At 36.4% G+C, this 24,916-nt stretch overlaps 1 protein-coding gene across 10 annotated transcripts in view; it reads left to right on the top strand.

The window, feature by feature from the left end:
• Positions 1-24,916, top strand: part of MBP (myelin basic protein) — a 229,639-nt gene that overhangs the window by 48,984 nt on the left and 155,739 nt on the right. For 9 of the 10 annotated variants that reach the window (XR_011169609.1, XM_069094987.1, XM_069094985.1 and 6 more), the window contains one exon: positions 6,918-6,993. The exons of the other annotated variant lie outside the window; for it this stretch is intronic. Coding sequence is in view for 8 of the 9 variants with exons in the window: in XM_069094987.1 (XP_068951088.1) it covers positions 6,943-6,993 (51 nt within the window). In the remaining variant the exon portion in view is untranslated. The remainder of the gene's footprint in view (positions 1-6,917; positions 6,994-24,916) is intronic. 10 annotated transcript variants of the gene reach the window in all.

Raw genomic sequence — 24,916 nt, 5'->3', positions numbered from 1 at the left:
CAGGATAGACCTTGAGAAGGAGGTAGTACCCAAGCTGTCTTCTCAAGAAGGAAGCTATGGATTCTGTGAGGTAGAGATGAAAAAGGAGGACATGCCAGAAATGAGAGAGAGGAAATTTATGAAAAAATACAGGAACAGGATGGAATGATGTGACCACTAACTAAGCAAGTTTGGCTAGTGTGCTGTGGGAAGAGTAATGTGAGATTAGTTTGGAAAGATAACCTGGAGCCAGATGGTAAAGGGGAAGAGTGGCACCACATGTGGCCCTCTAGGTCCTCAAGTGCAGCCCTTTGACTGAATCCTAACTTCACAGAACAAACCCCCTTAATAAAAGGATTTGTTCTGTAAAACCTGGACTCAATCAAAAGGTGGTACCTGAGGACCTAGAAGGCTACATGTGGCCTCAAGGCTTCAGGTTCCCCTCTGGTTTTAAGTGCCAGAGGAATGTTTTTTTATCCTAGATGCAATAGGGTCCCACTTATGCTTCTTAAGCAGAGGAATAATCTGAACAGATAAGCACTTTAAGAACTTTAATTTGCAAGCTGTGTGGAAGATGGATTAGAAAGGTGACAGACCTGAAATGTGGACACCAGTTAGGAGATTATTGGAATAGATCGGGCAAGAAGTGATAATAGCATGAACTAAGATGGTGGTTATGAGTAGAAAGAATGAGATGTAAGATATATAAGAGATGGAGTGAAGGCAAAAATCACTAATCCTTGGTGACTAGATGTGAGAAATAAGAGAAAGTAATGAATTAAGGATGACTCCATGACAGAGAACCTGGCAGACTGGAAGGATGGCAGTAACCTCAACAGAAAGAGAAAAACAAATGTGCTTTGAGGTAGATAAATAGCTGTTTAGGACATGTTGACTTTTGAGATCCCTCTGGGATATCCAGCAAAGGCTGTCCAGAAGGTATTTGGGGTCATAAACTACATGATAACATAACAAAGGAAGCCAAGAAGGATCTTTCAGGTAGGTAGGAGGAGAATTAGGAGATTATAGGATTTTGAAAACCAGAGAGGATAGAGTATCCAGGAGGTAGGAGCAGTCATCTGTATAAAAAACTGCAGAGAGGTCAAGAGGGATGAGGACTGAGAAAAGGCTACTGAGTTTTACAATTAGGTAATCTTTGGTAGCCTTGGCAAGAGCAATTTCTTTTCTTTTTCTTTTCTCTCTTTACTTTTTTTTACACACGCAAGGCTCTGTTATTATTTTAACAGGGTTAATGTTTCTCCTCATCCTCCAGTGTTTCAAAGTCATTGTAATAGGAGAACAACTGCTCCTTCTGCCTGATAAAAAAAAGTTTGTCAAGCACTGGTTTGTGTAGCAAAAGGAGGAGGTACAAATGTTAAACTGACCACAAATCACTCTCTAATTTAGCACTCTATTATGCAATGCTGCAGACTTTTGTATCAGTTTCCAAAACATCTGGATGATTAAATATACATATAGATAGACATATATGGACAGATATAGATATAAAAATCAATAAGTCAATATTTGCATTTTTAATGTGAAAATGATAAAATGTAATTCCGAGTTACTGCATTTTCCATAGAGTCCTTACTAAAGGGACCATTAAAATAACTTTTGTAATTAAAAACATCTCTTATTTTTATTGAGTTTGGTTTTACCTTCAAGTCTGTAAGTTCAGAGGAAATGTGCTGAGTAAGCAGGATTCTGACCCCATTCCTAACTGAGGGCTTCGAAGCCTTGAATTTAGTTATTCCCATCAGTGTGCCAAGGGAACCTAACAACTACTTATTTAGACTCGAGTTATTAATATTCCAGTACTTTGTATCTTAGGTTGACCCCATTAACCAATTAGAACTAAAGACTGATTAGGCCCTTCAAGAATCAGGACTGCCTCAGCCATGTGCTTCATTAGAAGATGTGGTGGCTCATGAATTCCCTACACAAAGCTTTGTTGATGCACAGATGTATATAGGCTGTGGTTCCTTTTAAGCTACCAGAAAAAGTGTCAGACCAGGGGCACTGGGGTGCAACCATAAATCTGTGACTGGAAGGAATTCAAAACACTGCTCACCAAGCCAGTGCTGACATGTCATCCTGAAAACTATCGATTCTGCTCATAATTAGGATGGGGAAAGGGACATTTCCATAATACAAAAGGTAGCTGTGCATTAAGGAAATGTGCATTTAAGGTAGCTTAAAAACAAGATAAAATTAAATTTCTACTCAGAAGCAGGAAGGATTCTGTTTGCTTCTTACCTTCAACCTCCTCCTCCCCCTCCCCCCAATCAACTGCATCTCTGGGTTCTGTGGGTTGACATGAGCAGTTACATTTACTCACCTAGTCAGTTAACAAGTATCTACTATATACTATGCTCTCTATGAAGCCTTAGTGATATGCATGGTTGGGGCTGGAAACCAGAGTGCAAGAATTATTTGAGCCTAGAGAAAAGAAGACTTGGGGTGGGCAGGATAGATTTGATAAATGATTTCAGATATGTGGAGAGCTGCTCTATGAAAGAGGAATTTATTTTTTTTTCTGCTTGATACCAGAGGACAGAATTAGGAGCAATTGATGGAAGGTACAAGAAGAAAATTCAACTCAGTTTACAGGAAAAATTTTAAATAGTTATCATCACTCCTTTGAAATGACCACCTAGGTCACTAGCAACAAACTCTACCTGTGCAGGTATTTAAATGAAGGCTGGATAACCATTTTTAAAGATGCTGTGAATAGTATTCTTGCTTTTGTTAAGGATTTGACTAGTTAAAGGTTTGGGGGTTTTTCCCTAATGCTGGGATTCTTTTGTAAGTAAGGACATTATGGCCCAGTCAGCTTCATCTTCCCTTTCAGGGTTCCAGGGTGCCCCTGAGGAGTTAGGCTCTTTCTTCATTGCTGTCATCAACTTGAACGCCCACCAACTGAATTCCTTGTACTTTTAGATGCCAGTGTTGTTGTTTCAGTTATATTTGACTCTTCATGACCCCATTTGGGGTTTTCTTGGCAAAGATACTGGAGTGTTTTGCCATTTTCTTCTCCAGCTCATTTTACAGATGAGTAACTGAGGCAAACAGGCTTGCTTATATGACTTGCCCAAGGTCACACAACTAGTAAGTTTCTAAGGCTGAATTTGAACTCATGAAGATGAATGAGTCTTTGATTCCAAGCCCAGTGCTCTATTCACTGGGTCACCTAACTGGCCCTAGGCGCCAGTAGGCCAGTTCAACTAAGCCACTTAACACCAGTTAACTTTTATAAAAGAACATTTTTTCACAAATTACACCCAGAAGGCACTGGAATTTTTGGATTCCAGCCTCTATCAGGTTCACTCTGTCAGAAAGGAAGGACAGGAAGACAACTTCAGAGGGGCTAATAATCTTACTTATTTTAGTCTATTCACAGGTTAACTTTAGCAATATCTTCATTCAGCACAAGCTTAAATATTCCATTATGTCACCCCTTATGTCACTGAGCAGTCTCTAGGAATTGCTATCTAGGATCCTTCAGGCTATTTAGGCTATATCTAACACCTGGAAACTAGAGATTGTCATGGCCAGGGATCCTGGGAAACTAAACTCTAAGAAGGATAACAAAATCCTCTTTACATACAAACATTTACTTCAAATATAAAGCAATAACAAAAGTCCATTTCCCCCCAACTTCTCAGTCACATTCTCTCCTACATCAGCTGGTCCATGGATAGTGAGCTTAGATTTAATTCAGTGCCTACTGAGCACTGGTCCCACCAAGTTCATATCCAAAGGTGATACTGGATGCTGCCAGATGGGTCCTTGTCTCAGTTACCACTGGGATGGACCCTAAAAGTCACTCCTAAAGTCATTCCTTGCTCCTCAGTCCATTGATGATGAACTGGCTACAAAACCTGGTCACAAGGACACTGGGACAATACTCACCCTTCACCTAAAATAAAGAAAACTAGTAGTAAGGCAGACAAAGAGCCTAAACCTATATTCTCAGGGTCCATTACCTCTGAAGGGAAAAGGTCCGAGACCTCTCCCCTTTTACAGCACTGACTTTCATCAGATATTATGATTGAAGGAGTCAAAGAGATCCACGAAAGAGTTAAACAGAAAATGAATTTAAGAAAATAAGGACAACAAAGGTTTTTTTTTTTTTTTTGAAGGAATCCCCTGTTTCAGCTCTGGAACCATTTGAAAAAGTTTCTCCTAACTTCATTTTCAACAAACCAGTTATAGAAGGTTACTTTCAGACACCTTATCATGACTCTTCCAGAAGCAGGCTCCCAAGCCCTCTCCCTATGAGGAAATGCCTTTAGAGATGCGCTCTGCATATACTTGCTCCTTTGTGCTTTCATTATCTGAAACTGGCTAGCTAGACACCTGGCATTTAGATGGTGCAGTGGATGGAGAGCTGGACCTAGAGTCAGGATAAGTTCAAATCTGGCCTCGGACACCCATTAGTTGTCTAGGCCTAGGCAAGACATTTAACCTCTGTCTGCCTTAGTTTCCTCATCTGTAAAAGTACCAGGGTTGTTGTGAGGATAAATTGAAATAATATTTATAAAGTACTTTGCAAACCTTAACGCATTATAGAAATACTAGATGTTATTATTATTATTTATTGGAAAAATCTGGGATAGAATGAGGTTTTTGATGGAGTCAAGAATTAGATGCTGCCTGAGGGTGACAGGTGGGAGGACAAGTGTCTTTCTGTGGGGTGGCCCTGAGATTCTATCCAGAAAACTTTAATAGGGCATAGAGTACCTGGGGAAAGGGGCCAAAATAAATTAGGGAGCACAGAAACGAAGATGAAGTGCCCTAAGTCATAGTTTTTGTCCAAAGCTGAGCTTTTAAAAACTTGACATGCCTGCAAAACGATTGACATTAGCATGACGCTTTCTTTTAGGCAGTGTTTATATTGGCATCTCAACAGCTGGTACATAGGGCTCCTATTCATGTTTTCTGATAATGGAGAAACAGTTTAGTCTCCAGGAGGGAAATTTTTTTTTCTTTGAGGGAAAACTGCTCTCACAGGAAAATGTTTTTTATTCTCTCAACCCGAGAGGTAGTATGTATTACTAGGATGAAAACATGTAATGTTTGTAAAAGTATGCTAGAACTCCATTTCTGGGGGCGGGGGCGGGGGGAAGCAAAATTTTTAAAATTATCTGTAAAAACTAATAACAAAATAAAAACTAATAACAAACAGACTAAGGGTTAGGTTGTTTGGTAGGAAAGCCCAGGGAAATACACTGTTACAATAGTAATTATTTTGGTTGACCTGCAGTTAAAAATACAAAGACAGATGTTAGAATGTTGCTAAAATGCTATTTGTGAGACTGATGTCTGATTGAGACAGTGAATCAAAATGTGCAAACTTTGTCTTTTGAACCAGCTGTTACCTCTTCTCCCAAACTTTGAGCATTCTTTATTGTCCACCTTAATAAGTCTGATTTCTTGATATTCTTATGTTTAAGAGGCATAGTCTTTTATAAAAATTAACCATTCCTTATATCTTATTACCTTTAAAAAAAAGTTTTGGGTACTTTCCTAATATTATGTCATTGACCTTTATTACAACATTTTTGACTATATATAGTAAAAGCGTGTATATGATCTTCAAGATATTTTTATAGGTGACTGTTTTCACTTTTGTAGATGGGGAGAAAAGACAAGTGAACTTTCCAGTGAGGAAGTTAGGTATTGAATTTAATCACAAAATTTAACCCTCCATCCTTTAAGCAATCATTTTTTTTTGCTGTTACACTTAATTTTGTTAGTATATTGAAGATTTTATGTAGAGGCGAATCACAGAAAAATAAAAAATGAAGAAGGAAACATTAAAAGAAGAAACTTATATGAGCTGATATAATGAGAAAAAGCTTATTGTCTAACCATATTGTGATAATTGATGACTAAAATTACACATTTTTATAGAGTGGATGGCATCTATGGATTTTAACAAAAAAAGCAATAATTTATTTTCCATTATTTTCACCTGAAAATGTTCTTAATTGGTTCAAGGGAATAATTTTTATTAGCTATTCAGTATAGAAATTAAGTAGGCCATAATTTTTTAAAAAGCAATTACAACTGTGATATTGTATGTTTCTGTTTAGCATAGACTGAACAAATACAAATTTGATTGAATTATTTAAAGATGTGCAGAGAATAATGACATTTTACCAAAATAGTCTCCAGTTTCTGTTAGAGATTATGTGTGTGTGTGTGTGTGTGTGTGTGTGTGTGTGTGTTGGTGGCTAAATGTTTCCTATGTGAGATTACCTTCCATCTACTCTATATATAACTTGTTCATACCTAGTACATATGTTATTTCCCCCATTAGAATGTATATTCCTTGAAGACAGAGATTGAGGTTTGTTTGCCTTTCCTTTTTATCCATATCTCTTAACATAGCACCCAGCACAAAGTAAACATTTAAGAAATGTTTGTTGACTGACAATAGCTACACACACACACACACACACACACGGAGATAAATATAAGAATAGTAAATTAACCTTAATTAGTAATAATAATAAATAAGAATAGTAAACTAACCTTAACAAAATAAATAAGAGCTAGCACTTATATGGTGCCTACTATACTTTTATCTTCATAGCTTATCTTTTATTTTACTACTTTCATCTGCACAACAACTCTGGGATGTAGGTGCTATTATTATTCCCATTTTACAGTTCAGGAAACAAGGCAATAAAAGGTTAAGTGACTTGCCTGAAGTCACACAGCTAGTAAGTGTTTGAGGCTAGATTTGAATCCAGACCTTCCTGAGTCCAGTCAGAGTTCTATTCCACTGCACCATATAGCTATGTCTATATAACCATGCTTCTGTTTTTAATCATAGTTTATGAATTTAAGACACAGTTTTATCCAGATTTTTTGTTCCACATTACAGGTCTTTAAACTAAAAGTTTATTATTTTCTCTTCCTTTCAGTCTTTGACTAGCTGAGTGACTCAAGATGGGAAACCATGTAGGAAAGCGAGAGCTAACATCTGAGAAGCCTAATAAGGTAAAAAGTGACATTTTGAGAGTTTGAATGCTCTATAATGTCATTGATGACCATACATTGTAGGTTATAACTCCTCTGCATCTTCTCATCTGTTTTGTTTTGTTGCCTGTGTTTGGCCATAAATACCACATCAGGGATCTACTCCTGAAGGGCTACCTTAAATGTGGATGGGTCTCAGCATATCACTTGGATTCATTCTTTCATTCAGTTTCTCAATCTAAGTCCATCCCATGATCCATATTCTTTTTCTCTACTTCTTGAATATAGTAAGTTAACTCACCTTAAAAATGAAGCCCATTTTTATTATAAAATTTCATGTGCCATCTCTGGAAATTCAAATAACCAGCATAATAATCAGCTTTTGCTTTGGACTTTGACCACTTGACTTGAAGCCAGAAGACTTGGTTCTGAATACTGATTTCCACTTACTAACAGACTAACTTTGGAAAAAATCACTTTAATTCTCTGAATCTGTTTCTTTATCTGTGAAATAGAGATGAAATTTGTATAACTTAAAGCACAGAGTTTTGAGAGAAATGCTTTATAATCTTTATGGTATTTTATAAATATGATCATTATTATCTCAAAATCCCTACAAATAACAGATTTAAGAAATGGGTTTTAGCTACTACATCACTTCAATGACAGTTGGCTGTGAAGGGTAAGATCTGAGACCTCACATATGTTATTGTTCAGTCATTTCAGTTGTATCTGACTATTTGTGGCCCCATTTGGGGTTTTCTTGGCAATACTGGAATGGTTTTCTATTTCCTTCTCCAGCTCATTTTACAGATGAGGAAACTGAGGCAAACAAGGTGAAGTGATTTGCTCAGGGACATACAACTAATAGGTATCTGAGGTCAGATTTGAATTTAGGAAGATGAGTCTTCCTGACTCCAGACCTGGTGCCCTATCCACTGCAGTCCCTAGCTGCCTGACCTCACATGTAATAATTCAATAATCCTGCATTTCAGCACTCAGAATTTGAATTTATAGACTATGAAGGACTTAAAAAAAAGTCATTGTCATGTTATATCTTATACATATGGTAGATTCTAGAAGCCCAATATGTTTTTGCATGAAGAAAATTAAAGTTACTAATCTACCAATCAAGCTGTCCCTGTGTAGTATGTAGAATACTGAATTGGGAAGTCAAAGAACCTGGTTTAAAATACTATTTCTGCTACCTTCTACATGTGTAACCTTGGGCAAGCCTCAGTTTCCTCATCTGTAAAGTTAAGAGGTTGCATTAGTTGATATCTGAGGTCCTTCCTGTTCTAAATCTTTTTACCTGTGATCTACCTTTAATAAGTTCGTATTGTCCCTATAGAAGAATACTCATATTTTATTGTATATATGCTGCCTAAGAAAGTTAACTATAAACTCTCATAATAGAGATAAAGCTTAATGAGTTTTCTGTCTGAAAAAAGTAGTCTAGACCTGTTTCACACTCCCCATACTCAGCTACATTTTGTCTCTTTCCATTTAGTTACTATTCTTCCCTTGGTGGGATATGTTTGTGTGTGTGACATCAGCACACACCAGTTTCACATCCCTTACAAGGTTTGGATGCCACTGGGAGTTTAATCTAGTCATTCTTTCTTACATGGGGATTACATTCTGGAAACTTAGGTCTTTGAGCAAAGTGAATTCAATAGCTTTTGAGGTTTTTCTTTGGAACTCCCCTGAGCCAACCACATCACTAGCTGTGTCTTCTGTAGAAACTATTTTGCAATTGTTTGTTGGCTTGTTTGCAAGACAATTAACTTGTTTCTGCCATAGAATTTATTGGCCCCTAGTATTGTCTTTATCTCAGTACATCTATTGACAAAGATGTTTTCTAATTTTGTCCTTTGATTTTTTTTTTTATTTCTGTTGTGTTAACTCCTTTATCAACCCACCTTTGAGAGCTGATTGCTGGTGGTTAATCTTAGCATCATTATACCTACTTGTATAATTTACAGCTAACAAAGTAGGGCATTAGATGACAATAAGTTCATTTATTTAATGAGTTGGAATAATTTGTCTGCCGTCAACCAAGTTTTATGAAACAAATTTTATATAGATATATATGTGTGTATCTATATGTATGTATATATGTATGTAAATATCCAGTTTTCATTTTTAATGACCAGCCAGGTAAAAAAGCTATGCAAATGACCCCAATAGGTCCTTCATCCTTACCTGTTTGTCTTTCTTCAGACATAAATTATCCAAAGCCTTGCTTACATATTTTTTGCAGAACTGATATAGATACATAACAATAACCTTTTTTGTTTTTAACTATCTGTGTATATACATATTTGTTCTCTCTGTGTATATACATGTATATTTGTGTGTATGTATGTATGTATATGTGTGTGTACATATACACAGGGTTCTCTCTGTGTGTATACATATATTTGTATGTATGTGTATGTATACACACACTCACACACATATTTTTTTTCTGTCTCAGTTATATTGTACATTAACAAGTCTTGCTGTCTCACTAGCATGTGTAGATTATAGTCATACATGATTTAAAAAACTTGTCTCAATTTTATAAACTGGAAATAATTGGTATGTGTTATTAATAACTTCTGTCCTGCTTTCTTTTTTATCATGAAGTAATCTTTTCAGTGTTTATTATTATCTCTAAAATATTAACTGAAGCTAAGTCTAATGCCAAATGATCACTAAACTCTGTGTAACAGATATATTTTTTTGCTATACACAAGAAACTATACTAACTACTTTACAAATACTATTTCATTTGATCCTCACAACAATCCTATAAAGTAGGTACCATTATTATCCATATTTTATGGATAAAGAAACTGAAACAGGTTAAATGACTTACCTAGGGTCACACAGCTAGTAACTGTCAGAAGCTCGATTTGAACTCAGGTGTTCCTGACTCTAGGTCCACTATTCTATACACAGTGACACCTGCTGGCCTAATAAATATAAATCTACTACAAATGAACTTTATGTAATGCTATTTTTACTATTTGCATGAATTTGCATATGAACTTCATTCTTCTATCACTGAATTTGACAATTGTTCATAGTTTGTGAAACTATGAACTATGTTTTAGAGCTGAGTATATCAAATGGCAAATTATGTAATTTTCATCCTCTTGTTCTATCTTAAAGTCATTAAGAGGGCTTCCTAGTTTCTGGTTACGGATTCAGAAGTAAGCAAAATAAGAGAGGACTGAATGGATCTCATTGAAATCAACTCCATTTTAAATGTACCACTTTTCTTATGGGTTCCTTCCCTTTCCACTGTTAAAAGAAGATTCAGTTTTATATTTGAAAGTTTTCTAGCAAATGTGAGTGTGGGACTAAGCTATAATATTTTTGTAAACATTATAGCTCATGCTATATTATTGCTGAAAAACTCATTATATTAGTAGTAATTTCTTTAATAACAGTAAGAACTAGTAATTCTTTTTTTTTTTTTTGAGGTCAGTTGGAGTTAAGTAACTTGCCCAAGGTTACATGGCTAGTTTTTTTTGTGTGGGTGTTAAGTGTCTGAGGCCAGAACTGAACTCAGGTCCTCCTGACTCTGGGGCTGGTGCATTACTCACTGCACCACCTAGCCACCCCCAAGAACTAGTAATTCTTAAGATCTATAAATTATATATGTTTTTGGTAAACATAATTCATGCTCTGTTATTGTTAATAAGCTAATTATTAATAGTAGTATTTATAATAATAAGTAATAATACTTAAGATCTCAATAGTCAATAAATTATATGTCAATGTATATGTATAAATTTGTGTGTATATACATGTACATATGTATTTGTATATTTCACCTTGGTATTCACCCTTAGAGGAAGTATTTTTTATTAAAAATGAAAGTGAAGGGAGCAATTATACAAAGGGAGACAGAGGATATTGAAGATTTTGTGGCATTTAAAATCTTAAAATGACAAATACGAGACTCCTTTTTTTTTTTTTTTTTGCCTTTTGGAGGGCAATTGAGGTTAAGTAACTTGCCCAAGTTGCCCAAGTCACACAGCTACTTTTTTATTTGCGTGGGTGTTGTGTCTGAAGCCAGAACCGAACTCTGGTCCTCCTGACTCCAGGGCCAGTACTTTACTCACTGTGCCACCTAGCTGCCTCAGAGACTTCTATTATTAAAGATATCTGAGCAGCTTACAAGTGTCTTCCTGTTATTTGACTACAATGAAACATTGTTTATCCATTTAATGATGTCTAAGTAACTTCTTTAAACTATAAGAAAGTTTCAAAATTTCATATATCAACAATAAAAACAACAAATTTTGGTCTGTAATGTGGCATATAACAGCTTTTTAGGAGAGACCTAGCAGCACTGAGTCATTTGCTCTGTTTTAGGGCTTACCAGGAAAATCAGGTGCTTAATGTCCAAAATCAGTACAAATTGCCTCCTTTATCATTTCACTTTAGGATCCTTTCTTGCACCCTTCCAAAGAAAATACTAAATAAGAAACCATACAAAATATTTCTTAGACATGAGATTCTATAATAATTTGTTTATTTTTAATTCTAAAATAAAAAGAAGTGTTATTCGATTTTCAGATTTGATATTTTGATGTCCTATCTTAACTTACAAAATGGGCAATGTTTAGAAAACTGATCCTATGGTTTAGCTCATAGACTGAACTAGTCCTAGGCAAAATTCAGAGGAACTTGTCTTTGGCTCCCTTTGTCTCTCTTTTCAGCACCTTTTTTCCTTCCCTAGTGCTCTCTTTCCAGCCTTTCCTTCAACCCTGAGCCTCCTCTGTCTTCATTTTGTATCATTTCATGTCCCTGTGCCCTTAACACTCTTCACTGTAAAAAAAAAAAAAAAAAAAAAAATATTAGATAAGTTTTTTTTGCCAATCATTTATCCTTTATTGTGAATGTTATAAATTTAAGGGAGTGTGTTATTTCAGGAGTATTTCCACTTTAGGGGTTTTATTTCTTATTGGGAAATGAAAAACTATTGCCTGTTTAGGGGATTTCCACCAATACTAAGCAAACAAGAGGGAAGTTTCCTTTTATTTGAAAATAGGAGCTTTCCTAAGGCCCTGAAATCACCTTATATAGGTGGTTCCCTACTGCACCTATATGTAAGATGGAATCTTTTGAGAAGTTTCCCCAGTAAGACTGATGTGAAATGAGAAAAGTTCACTAAAGAAGAGACATTTTGATTGAATTTTAAGAATCATTGTAGTACATTAAGGTGCTCCAGATTTTTATTAGAGGTCATATAGGATCAGAGTTTGATAGTTGGAAAAGACCACAGAAGTTCAACTCCCTCATTTTACAAATAAGGAAACTGAGGACCAGAAAGCTTAAGTGATTTATCTAAGGTCTCATGCATGTGACAGCAAGCACCCCACCATACCCCAGGTGGCTGCCAACATAGGGTCTTAGATCTGCTTTTTCTAAAGGAAAGCAACTCAAAATGGGTTAACAATCTTGCTTTAATCAAACATATGTCATTTACCTAGTTCAGGGGAAAAAGGTCAGCACCCCAAACTACAGAGAATACAAACAAGTTACAAGCAGACAACAAATATAGAGAAACACCAGCAGACAGGCTTCTAACTGTCTTGACCACTACATCCATACCTAGTCACGGTTACCAGAGAGGGAAGCATCAACATCTGGGTTTTCAAAACTGGGGGGATCAATGGCTTTCAAGAGTCTCATCTGGTCAAATCACATAACTCTTCTCAAAGTGAACCCCAAAACAAAGCCTCACATCAGGGTTTATATAGCCTTCTCCTGGCTCAGAGAATGTTACAACCTTCTTGACCCACTGCCCAATCACAGAGCACCAAAGTGTGGGCATTCCTGAAAACCAAGCCTCCCACTACAGGCTCCAGGTGCACTTATGCCTATCAAAGGGCCTGGTGGCAGAGAAGATCTTAAATTCCCATTCCCACAACAATGCACAACGCATTTCTTGGAAGAACTCTTCTCTCTGTCTCTGTCTCTCCATCTCTCTGTCTCTATCTCTCTATCTCCATCTGTCTCACACTCTCTGTCTCTCTATTTCTGTCTGTTTATGTCTTCTCTATCTCTGTCTCTTTTTTTCTCTCTTTCTCCTCCTCTCTCTCTTCTATAAACTTTCTTCTTGAATTATCTCAACACATCTTGTGGCTTCAGTTTTCATCTAAAGGCATTGTGGCCTAGTGGAAAGAGCTCCAGAATTAGGATCAGTGGACAAGGCTTTAAATGCTGCCACAGACTCTTACTGTTTAAATTACTTTCGCCAAACATGTCACTCAACCTCTCTGAGCCTCAGTTCACTAATTTGTAAAATGAGGGAATTGAACTAGATGACCTTTTTAAGCTCTCTAACTCTAAATCTATGAACCTCCAAAGAGGCACAGAGATGCCTTCCAAATCTATATCTCAGACCCAACCTCCTCCTTGAGCTCCAGATCCATATTTATAACTGTCTTAAGGGCATTTCCACTTGGTTATATCTGTCTTTAATTCAGTATATCCAAAACTTAAGTTTACTGTATTTTGCCCAAAACATGTTCCTTCCTTCTAACTTCAGTAGTTCTGTATGTAATTCCAACTAAAATTTAACCTCCTCATTTTGCAACTGAGAAAGTGGAGGTCCAGTTTAAGTGGTTTGCCCAGGATCACATTGTATTTGTATTTGAATCACTAATTGAATTGAATCACTAGTATTTGAAGCATGATAAAGATCTTTAGAAACCCTGTATTTTCACTTACAATGTTCCCTAATCCTGAAAAGTTTGTACTTTCCTTCCCATTTCACTCACTGAATTTCTCCCTATCCAATAAACTTAAATAAAATGTAGCCTCCTCTGGGAAGCCTTTTCTGATGCCCTGAGTCAGTAATGATCCTTCCTTCCTTCCTTCCTAAGACCTTTAATAGGCTCTTCCTTGTAGCTCTCTTACACAGCTCTCCTATATTATTTTGTGTTATAGTTTGTAGAAAAGTCATATCCATCTACTAGATTATAAACTCTGTGAGCATAAAAGTTCTAGTTATATCTAATCTTTTTTAATCTCCCCAAGGACCTATTTTAGAGAACTGCCAATAGCAGTTGCTTAATAAACATGTACCATATTTTAAATTGAAGAACCATAAGAAGACCTATTTAACAGATTAATAAAAAGTACTTTTTGTCTCCCTGATGATAGTGATAAAAAGTTTCTAAATATTAAGTGGATTTGAGACCAATTTATGTGGGGTAATCTTCCTTTTCTGATTTCCATCTTTTTCACTCTGCTAGTACTACAGATAAATCTACAATTTATATCTCATTTTGCTCTTCTACAACTTCTAAAAGTCTGGATATAGTCCTTTTCCAAGGACTTTTTCTACTTTTCTAAGAATAAAAACTAGTCTGAAAATTCCTTGACAGTAAATTCTTGTGTTTCCTTTCGTCTTTAGTCAGGTTGGAACAATAGTTTTGTTTGTTTAAATACAGTGAAAGTTTCATCCTGATATCAGTTACATATTCAAACACTGGGAAACATTAAACAGTATTTGAAAATGCAAGATTATGGATGGTTTGCAATCTGTATCTCAGAAGGAATATTCATATTAATAAGATCACAGATCCAGTAAAGTATGGAAGTATACAATTTTAAAGGAGGAATCAAATAAGCTAGTATTTCTATCAGTGATCACTTAATCTTTTAAAGTTCTTTACATTTGTGGTTTAAGATAAAGTTCACTTTCTTAAAATTTTATATTTTTAATTTTTTTACATATTAAGTGCCTACTGTGAATAAGGTACTGTGTTAAGTTATTGGAATAGAAAAAAAAATTTTTTTTGCTTTTTTGGAAGGCAATTGGGATTAAATGACTTGCCCAAAGTCACATGGCTAGTGTGTCAAGTGTCTGAGGCCATATTTGAACTTGGGTCTTCCTGACTCCAGGGCCAGTGCTGTATTCATTGTGCCACCTCACCACCCCCCCAAAATTGTTTTTTTAATTCAACTATTGCCTTCAAAAATCTTACAGTTTAATGGGTATGGTAAGTCATGCATAAAAGTTTGATAAAATGTGGTAGAACAGGATATCCATACAACATGGTATAAAGAAATTTGAGGAAAGAGAGATGACTTTCAGCTGGAGAGATCTGAGAGATCTTCATAGAAAAAGACCCTGAGAATATTTATGTACATATATATATGTATATATAGGAGGGTGTATGTATGTATAAATATATATGTGAGTGTGTGTATGTGTGTACATGTATAGACAGAGGGTACAGGATCAGTTGAATAAGAAGGGATGATATCTAAAAAAATAAAATTAAGAGGTGAGAGAGGAATATATTTGGAGAAGGAGAAAGGGAAAAATAGAATAGGGTAAATTATCTCATATAAAAGAGGCAAGAGAAAACTGTTACAATAGAGGGGAAGAGCAGGAAGGTGAAAGGAAATGGCTCAACCTTACTCTCATTGAATTTTGCTTAAGGAGGGAATAACATCACACTCATTTGGTACAGGAAAGTAGGGGGGAAGGGGATAAGAGGGGAGATGATAGGAGGGAAGATTGGGGGAGAGGGTAGTTAGAAGCAAACACTTTTGAAAAGGGACAGGATCAAAGTAGAAAATAGAATAAGTCGGGGGCAGGATAGGATGGAAGGAAATATAGTTAGTCTTTCACGATATAACAACTATGGAAATGTTTTGCTACACATGTACATGTAACTATATATGCACAACCTATATTGAATTGATTGTTTTCCCAGTGAAAATGAGTGAGGAGGGAAGAAGGGTAAGAATCTGGAAATCAAAATTTTAAAAACAAAGGTTAAAAAAAATTGTTTTCTACATTGCAACTGGGAAATAAGATATACAGGCACTGGGGTATAGAAATCCATCTTGCCCTACTAGAAAGTTAAGGGGAGATGGGGGAGGATATAAGAGAGAATAGATTGGGGAAAAGGGGTATTCAGTAGGCTGCTATCTTGGGGTCGGGGTAGGGGAAAGAGGGGGAGAAAATTTGTAACTCAAAATCTTGTGGAAATGAATGTTGAAAACTAAAAATAAATAAATAAATTGGAAAAGAAAAAGAAAAAGTCCCTGATCTAGTATCTCAAAGGGAAAAAAAGATTTTCATTCACAGAGATGTTAAAAAATCACATTTCAGGTTTTGAGAACAACCTGGGTTAATGTGTGGAAGAGAGAGAGAAAGTAAATGCTACAATCTGGGAAGAGCTAGTATCTTATCCAGCTAGTCTGGCTGGAATGTTTGGAGTATATTCAGAGAAATAATATGAAATAAAGTTAGAAAGCTAGAAATAAATTATGATAGACTTTAAATGCCAGGCTAACAAATTTGTGTTTTATTTCATAGGCATTGATTGGTTTTCTGGCAAGGGAGATAGCATAGTCATATATGTGCATTACAAAGATAATTTTGTAATTTTTTTTACTAGAAACTTTTTAATTTCAGATGGAGAAGGGTAATTGGATATACTTTACGTGATTCCAATTTTATGGTAAACATCCAAAGCTTCATTCATACTGTAGAGCAAGTTGGACACAGGCCTTCTTCCTTCCATCAGACTGGATCAGTGTATTGACCTTGGTCATATCCACATCATACAACTTCTTTCTCATCTGCTTTAGTTGATGCTAGTTGGCCTTGGTATGTGCAATGAAGACCAGGGCATTGTTATCCTCATTCTTCTTCTGAGCAGACTCTGTGGTCAGGGGAAACTTGGTGATGCCGTAGTGAGCCAGTTTGTTTTTCGTAAGGGCACTTTTCCAAGGGTGGTTGGGTTGACTTTGAAGCCTTAACTAGTCTCGGGTCACCAGAAGGTAGGGAACATTCAGATTTTCTTTTTCTGAATATGTTCACCATTCAGCTGAACAACAATGATGACACCCTTCAACCCTGCCTTTTTGGCCTTCAAGGCCTTTGACTTGGGACAAACTGCTTCCTTCTTCACCTTTAGCAGTGCCATCTTCAGGGAAAGCTTATTTTGTATTTTTAAACAAGTACTCCTTATCTACATTTAACCAGTTTTCCCAAAAACAAGCCTAATTTATTTAATTAAATAATAAAATTTCAGATGACAATTTTAACTGAGAAGGATTATCAGAGGAAGTTCTGGACTTAGAACACTTAGTCTATCTACTTCATTCATTTAAACAAATTAATACAGTCACACTGGTAAAAAAAAAATCAGTCGTTCTGATCCAGCCTTTCTAGAGAGCAATCTGGAACTATGCCCAAAGGGCTATAAATACTTTCATACCCTTTGATCCAGCAATACCACTCCTAGGGTTATATCCCAAAGAGATCATAGAAATGGGAGAAAGACCCATATGTACAAAAATGTTTATAGCAGCTCTTTTTGTTGTGGCAAAGAATTGGAAATTAAGGGGGTGTCCATCAATTGGGGAATGGCTGAACAAGTTGTTGTATATGCATGTTATGGAATATTATTGTGCTATAAGAAATAGGGAGCAGGCAGTCTTCATATTTACCTGGAGAGGCTTAAAAGAACTGATGCTGAGTGAGAAGAGTAGAACCAGGAGGAATTTGTACACAATTACAGACACAACGTATGTGTGATGACCAACTTTGATAGACTGGACTCTTCTCAACAATGCAGGGATATAAGTCAATCCCAAAAGACGCATGATGGAGAGAAAAACGTGCATCCAGAGAAAGAACTCGAAAGAACTAAATTTATATCCAGGTGGAAGCAAAATACCTGATCTTTTTCGTTCTCTTACTTGATTTTATGTCCTCTATACCATTTTTCATCCCAGCTGGTACAATCCATCCTTATAACCTGACCATTGTATAATGTGAAAGTATCTACAGATCCTATACTTGATTATAAGACGCCATGGGGGGGAGGGGAGGGAGGGGGACAAAATGTGAAATTCAAGGAATTGTGGAATTGAATCCTGTAAACTAAAAGGAAACAAACAAATTAATAAATTAAAGAATTAAAAAATTAAAAAAATTTTAAAAAAATCAGTTGTTAATTAACCATCCTTACTTTCAGGAGTGAGAAACTTGGCTTTTTGCTTTGAAACCTGCCTTTCTGTAGGCATGGTGGTATGAAGTGTTCTGATAACCCTACTTCATCATTCATGCTTCTACTTTACATTTAGCTTTTCCTATGTAACAGAAATATAGTCCACCATACACACACACACACACACATTCCCCTCAGCTGGACTGGAGATCTCAAAGCCCTCTGATTTCGATGTCAATGAGAACTGAAGTAGCTGCAGAATTCAATTCAATGAACATTTATTAAAAATTGATTACTACACGTGAGGAATGTTTTCTTTTCACACAATTGCCCCTCATATACTCAAAAGAAAGAACATAGGTAAAAAACTCATCCTACAACCTAAAAACAGAATGAACTACAGGTAGATCTCTGGTACTGGTAACTACTTTGTAGCTCCCTTTAAGCCAAGTGAGTTTTTGCCATCTGAAAAGGATAATAAATTAACATTTGTAAAAACTAATGAAAGGTATTAAACCAACTGAACTGTTGGACCAACATCATATGGTTGATTAGTAATAACAAGAATAATAATTATCTTTAAATTATATAATAATTGTTATACATAATAATAATAATTGACATTCAGAATTCTGAACACATAGTGGTTATATGACCCTGGTCAGGTCACTTAACACTAGTGCCTCCAAGCAACTCTCTAAGTAAGACTGTACTTTGCAAAGGAGGAGCCCAGCTGCTCTGGTAGAAGTAATTAACTAGGACCACCTTGCCTTGATGAAATCATCAGGCTCTGTGTCGTTTAAAAAGTTCAGGAGAGACATAATTTCTGGGTAATTTAATCATTTTATTAATTGTGCCAGCATTTTAATAAAAGGAGGTCTGTGGTTCTCTCAGATGCCAAAGACAATCATGGCAGTGGGCTCATGACTTATATGCCCTTGGAAGAGGGATGTTCCCAAAGGTGGCAATTAACTCTGATTGGCTAACAGTTAATGAGAGAATAAATATTACAATAAGAGCTGAACCTATTCTAATGAAGTTTGATTATGTCATTTACTTCTAAGTTACCTCCAGCCTTGGGCTTTATCCCCCACCCAAGCCTGATCAAAAGGGAGTTTCACTGGGGTGGCCAGATAGCACAGCAAGTAAGAGCACCAGCTCCAGTCCTGGGATGACCTGGAGATCGAATCCCAGGCTCAGACACTCAGCACCACACCCAGAAATAACTGGCCGTGTAACCTTGAGCAAGTTACTTAACCCCAATTGCTTAAAAAATAAAAATTTAAAAAAAAGAAGGGAGTTTCACCTTAGATTAGAAGTCTGATATATTTGGGTAGAGTAGCAGTACTCTACCCAATAATATCCAATAATGAGAAGCATGTTAATTCTATCTTCTATTAGCCCTGTCCTTGAGAGACTGGACAAGGAAAGAGCACAAGGGAAAAAAAGCTGGGGTCTCCCCAATTTTAATAATTGACTATTAATATGAGAGAGAAGTAATTATTTCTCTCAACTATTCAAATGTGCATAGAGAGCATGTTAAAGTTTATTAGGAATTTACTTTTTTCTCATTTACTCCCCATAGAAACCTTAATCCCTATTTTATAGAAGTAGCAACTGAGGTCAGAGTTTAGGTGACTTGCCTAGAGTTAGTTAGATGGCACAAGACCTGAGTTCAAATCCAACCTCAGACACTTACTAGCTCTGTGAGCCTGAGTCAGCCACTTAACCTCAATTTCCTCAGCTGTAAAATGGGAATAGTAATAGTTTCTACCTCCCAGGGTTATTGTGAGGGTCAAATAAGATAATAATTCTAAAGCACTTAGCACAGTGTCTGGCACGTGGTACTTTATTTGTTCAATTGTGCCTGAATTGTGACCCCATTTGTGGCTTACTTGGCAAAGATACTGGAGTGGTTTGCCATGTCTTTCTCCAGCTCATTTTACAGATGAAGAAACTGAGGCAGACAGAATTGAGTGACTTGCCCAGGGTCACACAACTAGGGTCTGAGGCTGTATTTGAACTTGTGAAGATGAATCTTCCTGACTCCAGACGTAGTGCTTTACCTACTGCGCCACCTAGCTGCCCAAGCACTATATAAATGTTAGCTATAATTATTATTATTCAATATTATAGTCATAAACAAGTGTTGGAGGTTGGATTTGGGAGTGGATCTCTCCAAGTTCAGCACTCTTTCATAACAGAGCTCTAAGGGATCACAAAGGTCATCTAGTGGGGAAAGGGAAGAAAGGGAACAAGCATTTATTAAGTGGCTATCTCATTTGATCTTTACTCTGTGAGGTAGATGCTATTATTAATCTCATTTTACAGATGAGGAAACTGAAGCAAGCAGGTTAAGTGACTTGTCCAGGGTCATATAGCTAGTAAGTGTCTAAGACTGAATTTGAACTCAGGTCTTCCTGACTCCCTTCCCAGTTCTGTAAGAGGTCCAAGTTTACATGGATAGTAAGTGACAAAATCATGATTTTAATCCATCAACTGGCTCTAATTCCAGCATCCTTTTTCAAATCACCACATTGTCTCCCATAGCATTTATTGGAGGTAAGTAGGTATTGCTGGGGGTAGAGCACTGGACCTGAAGTTAATAATACCTGAGTTCAAATGTAGCCTCAGATACCTGCTGTGTGACCCTGAGCAAGTCACTTAACCTTTGTCTTCCTCAATTCCCTCACCTCTAAAATGGGAATAATAATAACTCCTACCTCCCAGGGTTGTTGTAAGGATAAAATAATATTTGTAAAGCACTTTGCAAATCTTGAAAGCATTATGTAAAGGCAAGCCATTATTTCTCCAATTATTTGATTTTTCTCAATCAATGGTTTTAATATTTGCTATTTTCTAATCATTTTAAAACCATTTGGGAAATTGCATTGTGCTTTCAATGACACAAAACTTCTCCCTGAAACAAAAGCCCATCATTTTTAACACCATTATACTTTTGATAATGCAACATGGTTGTGAATCATGGAATACCACGATCTCTGAGGAGGCAATATGACGAGTCACCCAAGATCAATGGAGAGACACATGGCAGGCATAAATAGACTGCAATATGTTATCAGTGTTGAATTGGACACAGAAGGCAACTCAAAAGATATCATCCAAGAAATGCATGATTAGAAAAAAGGAAGGTATTAGCCTGGTTACACAGCAAGGGCAAGGAATAGCAGGTAGAAAGTCCAAATGCTGCACTGGCACCCATTTAAAGTCAAGAGATCTAGAAGAAGGTCTCTAATACATTGCATGGAGGACAGAAAGAAGAGTCTCATAGACTGTAACTGGAGGGCGTGCAGCAGCACATCAATAATCTCTCAAATACATTGAAGAACATGTTCAGAACTTTATATAGCTTTAAGCCATACTAAGACTTTTGGGACATCCATTGTATACGTATGAATTATCAACCCACAAATTAATGGATTGGCAAGATATAGAGAAGCATAGAAAAAAAGTGCAAAGAATGGAGTTGATTAGTTGCTAATGAATTTTTTAACTACTTTCTATAGACATATATACCTGGGATTTCAATGGTGTAGGAAACTCTTGAGTGAGGAAACTCCTATAAGGGCAGGTCAGATCTTGATCTATAACATACGAAAGTTGTCTGGGACACTGATAGGCTGACCAGAGTCATACAGAAAGTATGTGTGAGAGGCAGGATTCGACTGACTCAATGTCTTCTTGACAATAAGTCAGCTCCCTATGTGCTATCCCACATGCATAGAAAACATAATAGTTCAGAAAACAAATACACTCTTCCAGATGTACACATTGTTTCCTCTTAGACCCAGGTGAGAGTAAAGTTCTAACATTACCAGCCCTCCTCCTCCACCTCCTTCCTCTGTATTAGTTCTTCTTTTCACGTCCCATTTTTATAATATAATTGCTCCTTTTTACTTTTTCCTATCAATTTTGTTTTTTAGAATCATCCCAAACCCCTTTTCAAACTACTGTAGTAATGACAGTTTTAAGAATCCTGATAAGAATAACTGATATAATAAGTAAGCAGTTTGACCTTAACGAGTACCTTATAATTAATCTTTAATGTTTTCCTTATATTTCTTCTAGACTTTTATATTGAATTTTCCATTGTGTTTTGTTTTTTTTGTTACAAATACCTGAAAGTCAGTTTGTCAAATGTCCATTTTTTCCATTCAGGATTATACTCAACTTTGCTAGATAAATTCTCCCAGTTCTTTTGCTCTTCAAAATATAATGTTCCAAGACCTGTGGTCTTTTAAAGTAGAAGCTGCTAGGTCTTGTGAAATCCTGACTGTATTTCTATGGTGTTTAAATGTTTTTTTTTTCCTTTTTGCTCGTATTTTTTCCTTATCCTGGGAGTTTTGAAATTTGGCTATGACATTCCTTTAAGTTTTCCTCCTAGGATCTCCTTCAGGTGATGAATGGTAGATTTTTTCCTATTTCTACTTTACCCTTTTGTTCTATGAAAATGTTCGTTTTGTTATGTCAATTGAAAATTAAAAAAGAAAAAAAAACATAATAGTGTGTTATCTCAGTCATAGTCCCACAGTCCACTAAAGTTCAGTAAGTATTTATTAATTGCCTACTATATTCAGAACACATAAATGAAAATTAACTCCACTTGGTGCTTAGCACAATGCCTGGTTCATAGAAAGTGCTTGATAAATGCTTATTGACTGACTGTTCATAAAGAGCTTACACTCTAGTTTAGAGAAGAGGTATACTCAGATAATGATCATGTAAGTTAAAATATTATTAAGAGCATAGGAGATGTCAAACAGTAGCCTGAGATATTCAAGGAGGAATATCACTTCTAATGGGAGGAGAGGGGAAGTAGAGAATGTTTCTTGAAGAAGCTAGAAGGAGGAAAAGAATGTCAATAGGTAGAAATGATAGGGAGACCATTCCCTATGAATATCAACAGAAGAAAGAATCTGGAGTCAATAAAATGAAAATTTATTTTTTCCAAAATGTCAGTATTGTATTGAAGAAACAAGCTTTCAGTTTTTCATATTCCCTGACTAATGATTGATCATAGTGATTTATTTCTGAGATTCTTTTAGTTGAATAAATAAGAACAGGAGGAAGTATGCCAATCAAAATAGAAAATGCCAAGTGGAGAAGAGAAAAAAAATTACAAATGAAAAATTTCCAAGTGTAGCAGCAAGCACCCCAAGCACGTCCTCAGGGTTTGCTGCTACCACAGGTTCTTGGATCTGCTTTGTTAAAGGAAAGCAACTCAAAATGGGTTAACAAGCTTACTTTAATCAGTAAGACATATATCGTTTACCTTATTCAGGGGAAAAAGGTCAGCACCCCAAACTTCAAAATATACAGACAGAATTATCAAGACATTAACAGATCAAGCAGACAGCTTTCCAAACTGTCCAACCATTACATCCATACCCAGTCAACATCTGGGTTTCCACATCTGGGTTTTTCAAAGCCGGGGGACTCTCAACAACGGCTTCCCAAAATTCAGATCAAATCACAGAACACTTTTCAAAGTGAGTCCCAAAACATAGCTACACATCAGGGCTTATATAGCCTTCTCCTGGCTCAGAGAATGTAACAACCTTATTGACCCACTGGCCAATCAAAAAGTATCTACTGAAAAACAAGCCTCCCACCCCCAAGTTTCAGGTGCACTTTAGCCTAGGGGCAGGGAAGATCTTTAAATTTGCATTCCCATTACACCAAGGAAAGATAAATGAAGACTAAAACAAGATAAAAATAATAGTGATTTGAATTGATTTAGCAAAGGAAGTTTTATGTGAAATGTTTTATTCTTGGACAATTAGTTTTAAAAGAACCAACATTTCTGGTAGTTGTGAGGATACATCAAACATGTATTTAGATTAAGCTGTCTTTTTCTCATAGAAGAAATAACATTGATATTACTCATCCATTCAACAAACATTTATTAAGTGCTTGCTGTATGCCAGGCTGTAACCTAGGTTTGTAGGTTAAATTAAATAAAATACATACTTTAATTATGATCTGGAGAGAGCAGGGAGAGGTACAGAGGTCAAGCAGAGGACTGAGAAATATGCAGAGGAAGGGATTGCTTATATTTGAACAAATGAACAGTTCTCTACTTAACAAGTTGCATCTAAAAGGTCATTTCAAGGTGGGTAGTTTGAAGCTTGGCATTCATTAGAATAGAAACAGTGTTATAAATGATAGCTGGGTTCTCAAGCTCATGAAATGAAGAGTACTCTTGCTGCTTGGCTAAATTCTGGGTCCTGGAAGCTGGAAGACATGTGGTACAGGAGAGGAGGAAGAAATGAGAGTTTTATCTCTTTTTATAGGTCACAGTGTCACAGCCCTTAGGAAAAAATGTGAAATGTGCACATTTTCTTTGGCATCCTCCTGTCTGATTCCACTTTTTAGGAAGGACATTGCTAAATGGAGAGTGCCCCTAGAAGACAACTTGGATGGTAAAGCACCATGTTTTTGTCTTGGGGTTTTTGGAGGGCAATTGGGTTAGGTGACTTGCCCAAGGTCACATGGATAGTTTTTGTGTTAAGTGTCTGAGGACAGATTTGAACTCAGGTCTTCCTGACTCCAGGGCTGGTGCTCTATTCACTGCACCACCTAGCCACCCATGGTAAAGCACCTTGTGCACATGCCATACATAGAAGAACCAGTTGAGGCCACTGTAGTTGATTAAATTAGGGGAGTCATATGGGCTTATTTGTACTTAAGGAACATTGCTTTGGTATCATTGTGTTGGATGGAGGATACATGAATCAAGAAACTAATTAGGAGGTTGTTGCAATAATCTAGGTGAAAGGTGATGGGTGAGTTTCCTGAACTAAGGTTGTTATCTGGGTAAGTGGAAAGAAGTCAGATGTGAGAGAAATTATGAAGTTATAAATGGCAAGATTTGGCAACTGCTTGGATATTAGAGGTGAGGAAGTATAATTCCAAGGTCATTAACAATACTGGAAAGG

The sequence above is a fragment of the Petaurus breviceps genome, unplaced genomic scaffold, assembly GCF_028583685.1.
Source record: "Petaurus breviceps papuanus isolate PSGF00001 unplaced genomic scaffold, PetGlider_PUasm1.0 224, whole genome shotgun sequence".
In the NCBI taxonomy this organism is placed as follows: domain Eukaryota; kingdom Metazoa; phylum Chordata; class Mammalia; order Diprotodontia; family Petauridae; genus Petaurus; species Petaurus breviceps.
This window is presented reverse-complemented; position numbering and strand designations above follow the sequence as displayed.